Source organism: Sitophilus oryzae, unplaced genomic scaffold (assembly GCF_002938485.1).
Source record: "Sitophilus oryzae breed Bouriz unplaced genomic scaffold, Soryzae_2.0 scaffold_1440_pilon_pilon, whole genome shotgun sequence".
Taxonomy (NCBI): Eukaryota; Metazoa; Arthropoda; class Insecta; order Coleoptera; family Curculionidae; genus Sitophilus; species Sitophilus oryzae.
The window spans coordinates 3453786-3470478 of record NW_022146105.1 but is presented as its reverse complement, the minus strand read 5'-3'; the positions used below and the strand labels follow the sequence as shown (position 1 = coordinate 3470478).

The 16693-nt window shown below is 30.3% G+C and overlaps 1 protein-coding gene and 1 long non-coding RNA gene across 3 annotated transcripts; both read left to right on the top strand.

Annotated features, from left to right (window-relative positions):
- The first annotated feature begins 224 nt into the window (after nucleotides 1-224).
- On the top strand, nucleotides 225-9267 carry LOC115876820 (la-related protein 1B). The gene is made up of 17 exons (XM_030892789.1): nucleotides 225-1144; nucleotides 1584-1640; nucleotides 1701-1739; nucleotides 1800-1992; nucleotides 2412-2620; nucleotides 2675-2805; nucleotides 2866-3055; nucleotides 3108-3285; nucleotides 3352-3652; nucleotides 4534-4756; nucleotides 4808-4930; nucleotides 4983-5206; nucleotides 5265-5425; nucleotides 5479-5867; nucleotides 5931-6073; nucleotides 6132-6301; nucleotides 6516-9267. The coding sequence occupies exons 1-17, from the start codon at nucleotides 545-547 to the stop codon at nucleotides 6542-6544; spliced, it is 3360 nt and encodes a 1119-aa protein (XP_030748649.1). The 5' UTR covers nucleotides 225-544; the 3' UTR covers nucleotides 6545-9267.
- Nucleotides 9268-9642: 375 nt separating this feature from the next.
- LOC115876819 lies at nucleotides 9643-13747 on the top strand. Of its 2 annotated transcripts, none has more exons than XR_004049210.1 (7): nucleotides 9643-9830; nucleotides 10967-11384; nucleotides 11447-11671; nucleotides 11734-11869; nucleotides 11929-12069; nucleotides 12182-12348; nucleotides 12523-13747. It is a non-coding gene; the product is annotated as an uncharacterized LOC115876819 (long non-coding RNA). The 2 variants fall into 2 exon arrangements; XR_004049211.1 differs by lacking the exon at nucleotides 9643-9830 and adding an exon at nucleotides 10183-10448.
- Nucleotides 13748-16693: the final 2946 nt, after the last annotated feature.

The window sequence follows — 16693 nt, the reverse complement described above, 5'->3', positions numbered from 1 at the left end:
TGATGGAAATTTTGAAAAAAAGCTACCGCAAATGTTTTCAATTGACTCTATAGCTATACAAATATTTTATAGGTGTTTAACAAATTACTATGTTGTTTATAATAAATTATCATTAAAGCAAATAAATGTTATATAACTCCAGATTAGTTGCGCATCGAGTTGCGTCATTTTGAACATAGCGCCTTTTTCAATGTCATATTTGTCAACGTAGTATGACCACTGACAGATGCAATTGTACAAAACAAAACTGAAATTCCCTGATTTGCCGAGACGAGAATAATTGAAAAAAATAGCAAGAAAATATGAATAGTGGTTTTTAATAATACGTTAGTGATTTGTAGTTTGTAGTTATAGGAGAACCCTAAAAATTGCCCTTTTTAAGTTATACAAGGTGTAGTTTTATTGTTTGTATTTATTGTTCTGTAAAGTGTATTGGACTGCCATGCTTTCTTGAACATGGTTCAACTCCATATTGTTAATTGTATTCCGAAATATTCGTAATAATATTTGACTGGGCAAGTTTAACGTAAAATTAGTGATTAAGATGGACACTCAGGTGGTTCCTGCAGTATCTAACCCTCAACCAGGGGATGACAAGTGGGAACCTGGAACATCTTATGCCTTGGCAGTTCAGAATTTTAAATCTAACCAACAAATTTCGACCAAAGAAAACACCGACAACAGCCAAGAAGAATTGCCAAAACCAATTTCACAAAAAGTGACGCCACCTCCAGCACAGACAGGAGATGATGAGGATGGAAGCTTTACTCCGGTGGTAAACCATAGCCGTAAAGAAAGGAAGTCTGAAAAAAAGAAACAGAGACAGCTACTGAATGGAAACATGGACAAGGCAGAAAGACACCCAGAGAGGACCCATGACAAAAAAGATTTACATCCTGTCAGAAGTAAGCCAGAAAAAGATGAAAAGGAGCCTAAGGAGAAGGACAACGAAGAGAGTCAAAATGATCCAAAGAAGGTATTCGTAGCTGCTCCTTTACCTAAAGTCAATCCATGGCAAAAAAATAATAAAGAATCGCATGCAATACCGGCTAAACCTACTGTATCTTCTAAAAAACCAGAGCACCCTGTAGTTAATGGAAAGAGCTTTAAAGAGTCTACTAATAAAGGACAGTTAAACAAAAATGTAAGTTGATTTTCATACTTTTCATAAGTTTTATTTTGTCAAAATATATAGATTTTTTCTATGAAAATTTAATGCCTGGAATTTCAGACAAATTTTCAAAAATATCTGCTATATTACTTTTGACCTTGAATACATGATATCTACTATTTATGAACTGGTATTATAAATATTGTAAAAAATATTGTTAAAGGGTCAATTTTTATCCATAAGTGAACAATAATTTATATTGATTTAAATATCCTAATATAAACATGAACAAAAGCACACATTAGAATTATTAATTAGACTCCATGTTAATTGATTAAAAATCAAAATTAATTGTAGCTTAAAAAGATTGAGTTTTATTCTTGAGAAACATTTAATAATAGCTTCTGATATCATTAAGATATAAATTTTAATTTGTTTTATCTATGCTCTTATTTATTTTATTATTATTTAGGCTAGTGATTTTTCTAATATTGGAGATTGGCCTACCTTAGGGGATCATACACCAGAGGTTAGTAAAATTAATTATAGTATAAAAGAAATGTGAAATTACTGTATATACCTTTTTTAGATACCTTCTATTGCTCCAAAAGTGACTGAAAACAAAAAGGTATGTTTTAACCATTTAATTGTTTTTTCTATAATTCATCTTCATACCTATTCTATACAGCAGAAAAGATCAAGCAGTCCAACAAATTCTGCCTCTTCGCAAAAAGAAAAACCGCAAGTATTAATTGAGCAGCCGCAGCAACAAGATGACAAAAGAAAAGCTTCCAAACACAAATGGATTCCTTTAGAAATAGACCTAAGCAAAGCTCATAAAAACGACCGGAGAAGAAATAACAGGAATAATTACTATGACCGTAAGTCTTTCAAGAATAAATAGTTTCAAAATCTATTATATAAGAAATATAAATATTATTTTGGGACACTGTATATTCCCGACAGCATTGAATCAAGTGATAAAATTCAAATATCCATACAAAAATATTTTGTGTTGTTAAGTAATTGAGTCATAAATGCATGTGTGAACTGTGGTACATAAAATTTATGTTTTTGTCGTTGAAAAAATGAACTGTATGTATCTAAAAATTGTGTTGAAAATTCATGATTGTTGCTGCTATTTTTTTATTAAAATATAAAACAAAAATATGTCAGGTAATAGTTTGTTTTATAACTTATCTTTATTACTGTTTGATTTATAAAAACATTTATTTATATGCGCAGTTTTTTAATCTACATATTTTTCTCCAGTATTTTTAAAGCATATATAAATTTACAGGGGATGTCCAGTCAACTGTCAGTGACGGTGATAGAGATTGGAGAGCTGAATCGCTGAACAGCCAGAATCACAGACCAAGACCTGCATCAGCGGCACCAAGAGGTAGATGGAGAAACAGAGGCAACAGAAGAGTTGCATTTAATAGAAGCTCTTCAAATAGGGCTTCCGCTGATGGTGATTTTCTCGAAAATGGTATTGATTTTGCTCAGGTATTTCAAAGAAATTGTTTCTTAGGTATTGGGGTATTAATTTGTACATTACAGTTAGGAAAATTCGACCATGGTGCTGATGGACATAACTATATGGTACCTTACATGGGAACATATTACTTTAATAGTAATAACTACCTCAACTTGGATGGTCCAACCCTTAAGGAATATATTCGCAACCAAATGTAATAATTTCAGAAATATATATACTATAATATATTAAAATGACACATTTTTATCTATAGAGAGTACTACTTCAGTGAAGACAACCTCAATCGTGACTTCTTCTTAAGAAGAAAAATGGACCCAGAGGGTTACTTGCCTGTAACTCTGATCGCCTCATTTCACAGAGTTCAAGCTTTAACCAATAATGTTGCTCTGATTGTCGATGCAATAAGCTCATCAGATAAAATAGAGTTATCTGCTGGATTCAAAGTAGGTTTAGCATCACTGAACACTTTCATATTCAACAGTATTGTTCCTTTAGGTTAGAGCCAAACATGATCCTACAAAATGGCCTATTTTGGATAGAAACAATGACAAACACGATGAGATTATTTCCAAATTAGTACCCCCACCACCTGTTCCTAGAAAACTGCAAACACCTCATCATCACATAGAAAATCTTAATCCTGATGTTGCAGAGTTTATTCCTTATGATAAAGGTAAGTTATCAATCTGTCAACAGTTAGAAATTGAAAGAAAGTTAAACGTTTAAATTTCAATGACAGAAAAGCCAAATAACACACAAAATACCGAAAACAAAGAGAATCGCGTTCCTCAAGTAAATTGCGAGGACGCTTCCGAAAAGACTGCAAATGTGAACGAGAGTCAGAGCCCCAAAAATAAAAACAAAAACGACGACGAAGACGAAACTTGGTTGCAAGTAAAACGGAAAAACAAGGAAAATAAAGGAAAGAAGGAAGCCAAACCTAAGCCTTATGAGTTTGAAAGGGAAGAACTGGAGTTTCATTTTGATGAGGAATTGGAAAATGTCCCTATTGGAAGGCAAAATACCTTTACGACTGAGTGGTAAGTCTTGAAAGTTTTATTTTCATAGTTCATACTATCAACTGCTTTGTTAGAATTTAGCTAAAAATATATTATAATGATAAGAAGAAATTAGAAAATATCATATTTTCAGTAATTATCAGTATAAATGAACGAATATCGAAAAGTTTATAATAATAACAATCAATATTATTGATCTGTTATTATATTTAAACATAATTACATAATATTGAGTTACATATAGAGGTCATTAAATTTTAAAAGTTTTTCCGTCTGGCTAATAATACCTAATGTTTTTAAAATTGAATTATTCAAGTTCATTGTCATATGTTTTATTTATGTACAATACATAGACAGTAATTACTATTAAAAAGACTTACATAATAATAAACTGCTCTATGATCTATTTTTAATTGGAAAATAAAATAAAAATATTTGTTTTCTTGGTTGTTACCCTATTTATTTATGCTAGGAAATATGAAGTATATATTATTGGAATAGTTTTCAAATATTGGCAATTTTACAAGGTTATAAGCTAATGTATTATTTTTCGAGTTTGTTTTTATATCGTCATATAAACACGTTTTCAGATAAGATTTTTTAAAAATAGGTATTGTACGAAAATTACGGCTGCCATATTTTTTCAAAGAGATATTCGAAATTTATATTTTAGCTATCTGTTTATTATTACATAAATTATACAACAGAGGAATATTTTTTAGAGTATTAGAATAGCTGGATATGTAACAACCTATTTGAGTATGAACTTGACATGAAATATAGTAATTTATATATACAGAGTTTGTCAAAAAGTTGAAAAAAAAAAATATTGAAATTATGCCGACTCTCTGCAGCATGTCTTTCTTCAGTAAGTTTTTAATAAAAATATTTTTTATTACTAGGGCTAATGAAGAGGATTCAGATGAGCTGAGCGACAGAGATGTAAATAAACTTCTCATTGTAACTCAGACTCAGGCACCTTCATCCTCGCGTGTACCGAAGCATGAAGGCTATGACAGGACCGGTGACTGGACAACGCGTGTCAAAATCACGCAAGACCTGGAACAGGCCATCAACGACGGACTCTATTACTATGAAGAGGATTTGTGGAACGATATTGAATTTGTAAGACATATTATTGTGTTATTTATTATTACTGACATATCGAAATTTTAGGATCGTGCTTCTTCAGGAAGCTATAAGACTGTAACCATAATAAGTCAGGAAGATTTCCAGAAGTTAGCACCGCCGGCACCTAAAAAACAGAACCCTGAAGTTCCTCCTCCACCACCGCCTATTGTTAGTTTTAAAATACACAAATACTGTTTATTTTACGCGTATTTATTTTTAGATTGAGTTTAAAGTGTCTGGGAATAACCAGAATTCAAGAAAAGGTCCAAAGAATGCTCCACACAGAAACGTTCCAAGATTCTACGCTGTGGTTAAAGATGAAAGACCTGATCCAACGACGCCAAGGAAAAGAAAAACGCGTCACTCAAGTAATCCACCGGTTGAGCAACATGTTGGCTGGATTATGGATGTCAAGGAACATAGATTGAGGACGACATCAACTGGGTAAGTTTATTATATTATATATGTTATTGTATAATTTTCAAGATTTCTAAATTTGCAGAAGTAGTTATGGGGCTAGTCCAAGTGAAGGTGTTTTGGGTACCAGTTACGGTAGTGTACCTCAAGCTTTGCCGACTTTCCAGCATCCATCCCATGCTTTGCTCAAAGAAAACAACTTCACTCAACAGGCTTATAGCAAATTTAGACAAAAGTGCCTTAAAGGTAAAGATTCATGGATTTTTTTTTAAACATATTTATTTGACTTATTTTTTTAGAGCGGAAACGATTTGGCATTGGACAATCAAACGAAATGAACACCATGTTCCGATTCTGGTCATTCTTCTTAAGGGAAAACTTCAACAGAACAATGTACAATGAGTTCAAGTCCCTTGCCCTTGAGGACGCTGCACAAGGCTACAGATATGGCTTGGAGTGTTTGTTTAGATTTTATTCCTACGGGCTCGAAGTCAAGTTCAGACCCCACCTTTATGAGGATTTTCAAGAGGAAACTGTGAGAGACTACGAAAATGGACAGCTTTATGGGCTTGAAAAATTCTGGGCTTTCTTGAAATACTACAAACACGGAAGTCATTTGACTGTCAATCCTACCCTAAAAAAACATCTTTCTAATTTCAAAACCATCGAGGATTTCAGAGTCGTTGAAGTAAGTTAGGACATATAAGTATTTATATAATGGAGTTCACAACGTTGTTGTTTTTTTTTTCAGCCAAGAATCAATGAAATCTTCCAGTCAAACGGGAAAGGGTACCGTCAAAAACCGAGGAACAGGACACTTTCTGAAAGCCAAATAGCACCTGTGCCAAGCACTTCTCGCGACGATAGTCGTCGATTATCCGCTTCTAAAGACAAGTGAGTTGGATTAAAGGGAGTAGATTCGATGTTTTTGATATTATTTTTGTATTTTTAGATGTGATAACTCTGTAAATCAATACCCACAACCCGGCACGAGCGCACCTGCAAGTACAGGTTTCAGATACCAAAGAAACCGCACCCATTCTTTTGGTTCTGGCCGAGCACAAAAACAATCCCGTACAAGAACTGATTCATGGAGAGCCAAAGATCATAGAGCTTCCCTTGGTAAATATACTCCTCATAGCATTACACTTTATACAGTTCCTACTTAATTTCTTTCTAATGCAATAATTTTATTTTAGTGTCCCATAGATAAATTGTGTAAAAAACTAAACTTGCCATTTAAGTCAATACAATTCTGAATTGCAATTTTTTAATTATTAAAAAACCTTATAAATATAATGAATGTTTCTCTGTAATAAAATATATATTTTTTTAGGTGCAACACAAAATACCTCCGAGGAATAATGAGAAATGTTTTATAAGAAGATAAAAATATTTGTTAGCTGGATATTTTTCATATTTTGGTAGGCTTTATAGTTAGAAGATTTTATATTCTATTTCTACAGGTACTATGTAGGTTTAAACTACATCATCTCAGCTACTTACTATAAATATAAAAATTCATAAAAAAAATACTTTAAAAATGTGCTGTAAATCAGAGAGTTTTTTGGTGCCATTGCTTCTAATTGTATGTTCCCTGTTTTTATTTTTCAATCACATTTTTCTTTAATCTGTGACAATGTTGGTTATATCTGTTGCGAATTCAATAATAAATTCAACTTTTTAATATTTTAAATATAACTCTCTATATAGATAATTAAAACTAATAACTTGCATTTCCTAGTAATACTCTTAGATCATTCTACCACCTTGGATTTGGATTATTACCAAATCCTCTAATAATTATTATTGTACTAGTCTACAGGTAGACATAGTAAAGCTCGATTTATATTAGCAAAATCAGTGAAATTGAATTTTATCTACTACTTCCCATTAATTTTGCAGTATAAATCGGATCCTATTTGGTGTTAACAAATACACAAATATTGTGATTACAAGGGAGTTATATTCCTAATTTAGTCCATATGTTTTATAGAACTGAAGTAATTTCTTAGTCATTTTTTCTTAATTTTATGACAATTTTGCACAAATGTGATCAAAATCAGTTTGGTATAATGTTAGTTTGGTTTCTTTGGAAGTCAGTGAACACGAAGCCTGTTAGTTACATGGAAACCGCCACAAGTTGCACTATATGATCATTTTAAACAGAGATGGGTGTTATGTAAAAAATCTAAAAGAAAATCACAAAGTCAAAAATATCATTAAAATACAAAAATCAAATTGAAACATAGTGAAATAACTTAAGTATTTTTTTAGAAGTCATTATCAGTTAACAGTGTTTTTGGATATTCATGAAGATTTTTTTACATTTTAAGTTTTCTACACAAAAATGTTTTATCCGTTAAGCTTTTTTACTCGCCCATCCTTGCTATATTAAGTATTATTATGGATACCATAAAGTTGAATTGGGATATTGCCTGTTTACATCTATCAATTTGTTATTGACAACTAGTAAAATTCTATGGAAATAAGCATGTTTATTTTAAATGATCATAAAGTGTATTAAATTGGAAGAACAACAGACCATATTGGTTTTTTGTTAATAGTTGTATATTTTATAATATAGTTCTCACTACGTTTATATATTCTACGTTAAGTTGTTTAATTTTTTTTTATATATAAGGCTATGCTTGTGTATATACTGACTCGTTGTAGGTAAATACTCTCATAATCATCCTACATTTTGGCTGTTTTTTTTGCTTTTGCATCATCATGATTAGACAAACGATATGTTCAATTAGGTGTGGTATAAATCTTGATTCTTCATTTCACTTTTGGATATAGTATGTTAAAAATACTGTAAGACGACGAAACTTTATGGTGTAACTGAACTATCAGATTACAATTTTTTATTAGTTGTACTGAAGTTGGGATTTTATATTTTTAAGAACCCTGTATATTATTAGTGCAGTGATTTCCATGCTTCTTTATAAATGAGTTGTTTAGTCTTGAATCCTAGAATTATGATCTTATTAAATATTTCATAAAATGTTAAAAATATACAACGATCTAAAATAAATTTTATATATTATAAAAACTTATGCCTTAGTTTTGGTGGCATGTAGAAAATAGTTTAAAATGAAATTTTATTATTTTAGGGAATTCAGTTTCTCATGGAAATCGCTGTTACATATATAAGCATATTCACATTTTTAGAATATGACAGAAGTTTGTAATGATAATATTTCATATTCTCGTAATATGCAAATATTTGTACTGTTATTTTTATGTATATACATTCTGATTGTATGGAAAATATGAAAAATGGATGCTTTCTTTCTAATTAAAAAACTATTTTTTATTCATGGTTCTTTAGAGAAATGAAGTTATAGATAAAAAAATTTAGTTCTTTATTTTTTATTTAATATTAAATTTTCTTAGAATGTATTTTAGTTGGCGATTTCTAAACTATCTGTATATAACTATAACTTTTAAAAATCCAACGTTAATTGTTCAATTGTGTTCTATAAAAAAAATGTTTTTGAGGTAATTCTTAACATTACCCTGCTTAGTTACTATGAGGAGTGCAAAAAAAAATAGGAAAAGAGCAAGGAGTTTTATTTGCATAATTTTAAGGCCATTCAAATTTGTTTAAGTCAATAAAGATTAACATAACTGCTAGAAAAATATATTTTTTTTACTGAAAATACATAATTTTATTTATACGAAAATAGAAGCAATATTTTGCTCAAATTTAATGTTAACTATTACTTATTATGTTGTTTTCTTTTGATCACTCTGTATTTAATTAATATCATTCGATTAATTAATATTAGTTTCTAATGTTTATTTTTAACTATGCCTTAATTTAGATTTTGTAATTACAATTTAAGAATGTTTGTTTATTAATTTCTTTGGGGCAGTTTCAGTTAAATTAATCGTAACCAAGGTAAATAAAACATGTGATATTGTAAGGTTTTTAAATATTTTGCTCAACTCCTTGCATTTAATTATAACTGCATTGTACAGTAGAAAGTAAGGTAGTTCATAGAGTGTGTTGTGGAAGTATGGTGTCTGAGTTGTCTTCCAGTGACACTAAAAAAAAATTAAAAACTTTCAAAACCGCCTATGTTTCGTTTTATTTAATGCCAAAAATATTTTTTAGACGTGTTTCACCTTATAACAAATAAAGTAAATGTATGAAATAACTTCTCTTTTAATGTTTTATTATAACTTTATAGTTTCTATCTTAAATTGTATAGTTCTTTTCTAAAATGTCTCTTAAATTGCAATAATACGTAAATAGAAAACAGTATTTTGGTAACCAATAATGATGGTGATTTGTTTGATTTTTTGGATTTATTAATTATAAAAAGCAAATATATCCCGGGAAACATTTTTATTTTATAAATAATTTAATACTATTTATTAAGGCATTAATTTGGCCCACTTTTTAATAATTTTACCCACTATGTGAAGTTAAAATTAAATTATTGTTAACAAAGAGGGCTGTGGATTCCTTCTTATTGGCTAACTCAAATATGTCATGACGTCGCGCATGCCCATTTTGAATGCCAAGGGATCCGCAACTTTCTGTCGCCGGCATTTTAAAATTTTGTGACTTTTTTTAATAAAAAGTGATTTTTGTGTACACTATATTTGTTTGTGAATCGCTCAGTCTCCCCAAAAAGTGAGTACTTGATATTTTCTCTATATTTCATTATAATATCTCGATTAACATTTTTTGCAATCTTGTAACCGTCATGGCTGTGGTCATGGCGTCTTCGTTTTTCTTGTCTTAATATTTTTAATTCTTGGTTTTCGATTTGTTTTAAGGTCATAATGTATATAATTTACTATAAAGTATTAAATATAGCACTTTTTGCGAAAATTCTCTGAATTGTTTTTATGCTAGTATAAGGCTATTATGTAATGTGTAGCTAGTCTTATTTTTTTTTAATGTTTCGGAAAGAAATAAGCTCATTACGGTTAATTTGTGAATTTATATTAATGCAGTATCTTAGCATAGGCCTTATATCAGTTTGAAATTGTCTGAAATTCAAAAATCATTAAACCAAAAAATAGGTAGATAGTTATCTTCCATGTTTACTAAGAATCTTTGTATTATGTAATTACTTGAACATTCGACTAGTCGAAAAAATCCATTCTAGTTAGTTAGAATAAAGAGTGGAAAGATGCAGGATCTTTTCTGTACCTGACTTTTTAATTTGTGTGTTTTTTAAGTAAAGTTGTTTAGGTGTACACCGTTTGTTCGAAAATTGGGTGCATCGTTAAGCCTCTTCAAATTGTGAGTACATTTCATGGTATAAATTTTTATTTTTTTGTAGGGGGTCTAATTAATATAAGGCTATATTTTTAGCTTGTTAATTTTTTATTTTTCAGTATAAAATATGATATTTGTTTTTCTTAATAGGTACTTTCATTAAATATGGTTTTCTTGTACTCAATGATTAAGATTTATCGATATAAATAAAATAATACCTTAAAAATGAAAAACAAAGAAAGCTTTTTTTATTTGAACTTTTTTGTAATTTGTGACTATGATGCGTAACATATCTTTTTGAAGTTTATTTTATTTATTAATCAAATAGTCTATTTAACCCCTATCAGGGGCTCACATCATGTGAGTACGGGTGTGGCAAGCCCGAGGTGTCCTAGCTGGATTCTCACTTTACTTAAACTTGTCTTGGGTGGAATTCCTGCTTATTTTTCTCCTCTATATATTTCTCTTGATTTTTCTATTTCTTCCTATTATTTTCTGTCTTTTTGTTCGCACTAAGGCCACCATGTTTTTAATTTTTTTAGACCCGATTGAAGACCAGCACCTATGTAGCATGCATAGGTACCCAAGGGAGTCACCACTGTCTGGTTTACAAGTTAGGTGTTCTAATGCTGCAGGCTTTAGCCGGATAAAACCTGGGACCCAAGCTACGAGACTTCTTCGTGCACGTATTGCGTGGCACCTCAAGAGCGTAGGGGACATGATATGGACACATTTGAAGATGAAGATGGGGGTTAGGCCTGTAGGGGGTCCTGGTAGCAGGTCGCTCGATAGGAAAGTGGATGATCTCTTCAAATCTGCAGAAGATGGCTGTTGAGATTTCCACTTCGGACGCGACGTGAAGATTTTTTTTTTGTTCTGCATCTGCCTGACGTCGATTTCTGGGCAGAGATTCGGGATAGAGATGCTAGCATAGTCCAGCTCAACCTAAAACCAACTAAAGTAAGTTTATTTTGTTTTTCTCTGTTGAGATTTCCGAAACTGATTTTTTTCTATTTTTCTAGGATAATTCGAGTTCATTGCGCGTTTAAATGAAAGACGATTCCAGATGAAATACTGCGACGCGTGTGATTGGTCCCAAAGCTTCTTCGGATTCTCCCAGACACCGTCAAATACCTACGTGATAAGTACCAACTCCAGAGGATTGTCCGATATCCAAGGAAGATAATTGCCATTTCTTTCATTGAATGGGACTGAAGAAATACCGACGAAAGGATATGGATATGATGGTACATAATACATTATATTAGAGGTGTTCTAAAATTCTAATATTGCATTTCTCTGTCTACAGATAAAGTAGCCCAGTCTAAACGGGAGGAATAGAAGAGGACTTGGAAAATAGGAAGAATAGAAAAGGGAATAGGAATTGCGATGATAGAGGAGTTGAATCAAAATGTGTTTAAAACGGCGGAGGGTAGAACTATAAGGTAGCTTTTAAACAATTTACTTGTTTTTTACAGATACTTATTTGGATTTATTTTTTCAGTTGAATTGCTGCTAAATATTAACAAGTCTGACGGGGAGGTTTCGCTTTTTTGAGGGGGTATGTGCAGACATTTTATGAGTGTCAATGCAGTGCTCAATATGAGAAAGCACTTTTCTTTAGCTGAATATTTCTTTTATAAATGTAAGTTTACTAGATTTCCAATTGCTTAATACCAATAATGACAGTATAGCTACTATTATTTTGGTTAAGAAAATTTTATTTGGTAAAGTCTTTAGATTGTTTTTTCTTTCAGGGAATATATTGTATTCTAAACACTCTTGGTTGGCCTTAGATGATGATCTATATCTTATGTCATGGTATTTCAGTAGATTGTCCAACTTATGAAGCAATACAGAAACTAGAATTGTCTTGACTTGTTCACAAATCTTAAAATTGATAGAGCTACCAGCATTCTTAAAAGTAAGAAACATTTCTTATTTTATACTTAAGGCTGATTTACATGTATCCACTAGCTAGCGCCAATTTCACTGACACGCCAGCATTAGCATGGTAGTGGTACCGTGTAAACATGTTTTTGTGCAAGTGATGGCAACAATTTACTTGCATTTTACAGATATTTATTTTTTTTTTCAGTTGAATTGCTGGTGAATGTTGACAAGTATGACAGAGAGGTTTAGCTTTTTTTGAGAGGACATGCAGACATTTTACGAGGGGTCAATGCAGTGTTCAATTTGAGAAAGCACTTTTCTCCAAAATTCCTCCTGCTCCTTCACCATATTCCAAAAGGTTGGTTCTATATATTATGTGTATAGACGTCTATTTTTATTCTGATAATATTGCAATTCTTTGATAAACTGGACAAACTTTAGACTTTAAAAAATATCACTGTACAGCAGAAAAAGTTACATAGCTCATAATGAATTCATCCTTTTTACATTTGTAGTGTATTATTTTAGGCCAATTTTATTTTGTAATGAGGAATCCTTTCTCGTTAAAAACGTTATTTTTATTTTTTTATTAAAACAACTAATTTAACTAACTAAATTATCTACTACATTATTTACTCAGCTTATTTGGTAGTTTTCAAAGCAATGTACTGTTTAATAAATTATAAACATTTTGTAATATTTGTATTCATAGAGCTACATAAAATAAGCACTCTAGAGGTTTTTAATTGTTTATCATAAGCCCTCTAGTTCGTTATAAACTTTCAATAAAAGACCTTATTATATTAACATAATATAACTAATGCAATTTAAATTTTCAAGCATATATTTCTACAAAATACGTGGTAATAAATTTTAAATATTTAAAGTTTATTATTACGTATTTTTTGGAATAATATATTTAATAATTTAGGTTAATAAAATATAGAGTCTATTAGTTATAACGTCGATGGATTTGTTTCTCTATGGGGTATGCAACCAAAGATACATCAATTGTGGATGCGGATTAACTTATTTTTTTATGTTTATCAATTTTTCTTATTAAAAATGATTAAATTCAGCTAGAGTACTTAATTTAGTTAAATACTATCCATGGTAATATACTTTAATACTACAAAACACTACTTTTATTCTTGTATTATTGCAACTCTACATTTTCATTTTATGTTTATTTGTATTAGTTTATATTTTAGTTCAGCACAAGTCACAAGTTAAATGTAGTAATACATAAATAGAATTAGTTTTTTAATATATCACACATATCGGTATATTTCTGTGCCATTCATGTAACCAGGCCTAAGCAAATTCTTATTACCCAGAGCCCCTCACACTTTTTCTGTTTAAATAAATAAAGAAAATTAGCATATGAAGAATTAATAATATATAAATAATGATGCTAGTATATCGTCCCATTGCTGCCAAAAGTCACTAACTTACTTTTTATTACTTCCGAGAAAATGCGTCTAAAGATGAATTGCATTGCATAATGATGTTATAGTTAGTAACTATTCGGTATTAAAATAAAACATAAATAGCCAGAAATCTTAGTTAATTACTTTTGCAATCGATTCTCCGCTTCAAAACATAGTTAGTGATTCAATTTTGTTGTTCGGAAAAATGTTAGTTAGTGACTTTTGGCAGCAATAGGACGATATGTAATATATAATATACTACACTAATGCTATTTTTTATTTCTATGTTATTGTAATTTTCAGTCAGCATTGTTCTGAAATTATATTTTTAACCTTTAATCAATTAATTATACAATAATTATTAAGTGATATAAATAGAATGTTTTGAAGTATATAATAGAAACCAGTAAATGTATTTTGTATATTTATGTTAAATAATAGCGATCTGGAATATGTTTCACTAGTCTATCTATTTGTTCAGGTTTGTTTCTCCATTTTTTTGTTATATGTAATTTAATTTACTCCTATTTCTTATAAACAAATAATGTAAAATTTATTGAGTTTTAAGTATATAATCTTATACAATTGTGTTTATCAGCACATTTTAATATTCTTTTTTTTTTAAATATGGGTCCAATAAGCAAATAGGGAAATATATAGATCCAAGAGATCGCTGCTATTCCATATATTATTTTTATTTATGTTTTACTTACTATGTATGTAAAACTCTATATAATAATAGAAGATACAGGGTATGTTTTGATTGCGGAGTCAGGGTATGTTTTGATTGCAGTCATTTTAATTGTCTTTTAGAGAAAAACTATGAATGTGGTGTTAAAAAAACGGCGTCCAGTTGGCTGGGAAATGACGATCGATGACATTTTCCATATAAATTTACATATAAAATGACAGCAATCTTCGTTTCATAGCCAACGCTGATGCCCTTTTTTCTCGATCATACGGTATAAACTTGTCACATATAATGAACCACCTATCTATGCGAAAATGTATGAGGTCTTTTATTTGTAGCATATTAAAGGATGTAGAAAGGACAAGATTATATTAGTGGCTGTCGTATATTTTTTCTCAACTTTTGCTCCACGCCTATAGCTCATTCATTCATTATTTCATTATTCGTTATATGAGTAAAATACTCCAAATATTCCAAGGGCGTATATAGAACATTTTCAACCGAAGCTAAAACAAAAATAGATATTTGCAGTAATCTCTTATAGGTTTAGTTATACCCTTGATATATAGACAAGGGTTAACTTTACTTCTTTTGAGTTAGTTTCCCAAGACACCGTATGTGAAGAAGCAAAATAGTATATGTGCATGTATATGAGTATATGTTAAGAAGCAAATATCAGACAAACTTTAACAATATAACAATTATAACTTTTGTTGAAACAATTCAATACTATTATTAACGAGTAATTATTAAGATACTGTGACATATTTTTTTATCACATGGTATATATATTTCTTTAAATCGTCTGTTTGTTATGTTAATTATGTAGCAACTGGTTTTTCCATGAAGTATGTTAATACGTATTTTAGATAATTACTATAGAATATTTTTGACAACGTTAATTTTTTAAATTACCTCTGAAGATATATACAGGGTGAGTCTTAAAAAGTGCAAATATTTTCTGGGCTTTATCTCGATAAAGAAATTATTTTCTTTTTACCGTTTTAAGTAAGTCCAAAATAACCGAGTTATTTTTCTTTGAAAATTTCAAAGAAAACAATTTTTTGCTTAAATTTTGAGAACCACTGGATCTTTTCTGGGTTTTCTTTCTTTTAAATTTAATAATCTACTATATATGTTGCTATATTATTAAGAAATTATGGGTTTTAACTAAAAACTTAAAAAAACGCCAAAATTTTTTCCAAAAAATTCCAAATCTTCATTTTTTTTTCGCGAAAAAAACTCATAATCGTGTTTCTGGGGTTGACATATACTACCCGTAAAAATATTTGCACTAATTTAAGACTCACGTGTATTACTGCGGTGCTGCATATTGTACTCATATATTGTGCTCATATTTACTTGGTAGGTTTACGGAAAATTTTTTTAGTAAACTATTCTTCTAATTTGAGATATTTATTCTAACATATATAATAATTACGTATATTGTAATAATGTAATGTAGTGTAATTTTTCTTCAGTCGCACGATATTTTATATTAAAACTGAAAAGTACTACGTACTTGAAGAGTTCTATAAATCTACGACAGCTACTTACCTTTTTACGCCATTATAATAAGCCCATTTCAGCCCACTAATGTCTTTTATTTCCCACTTGACCTTGCCTACAACAAATTTTCAATTTCTGTAATGAAAATTTGTAGTAGGAGACAATGTGCAAAAAGGAGTATAAGTTTAATAACTTAAACTTACACTCCTTTAGGTGGTCACACTTCTCTTCGTTTTGTAACCCTACTTGATTTCATTATACTATGAAATCAAGTAGGTTTTGCTGGTAGGCGCCTACTGTGTGTGTATATTATATACATACATCACAGTAAGTACTATATAATATAAAGTACTTACATGTGTATGTATGTATTAACACACACGTATGTGTATTATGCACATACAACGCGCACAGTATGTAGGTAGGTACTGTAATGAATTGTACCTACTACTCTCTGTGCTTGTTGTGTGTCATAAAACATACATAACACACACAGTAGGCCTTGGTAATTTATAATATATATACTGTATAATCCCTGCTGATTTTTAAAATTTTTAATAAATTTGTTTTAAGAAGAATCTTGTTTTTTAATTTTTTTGGGACTGAGGCGCCCTCTGGTGTCAAAAGTCGGAAACTAAATTTTAAGTTCAGAGTTTTGTCGTCAGAGGGCGCTACAGACGCTAAAAATTGTATGCGACATTAGCGCCCTCTGGCGACAAAAGGCGGAAACTAAATTTTTAGTTTAT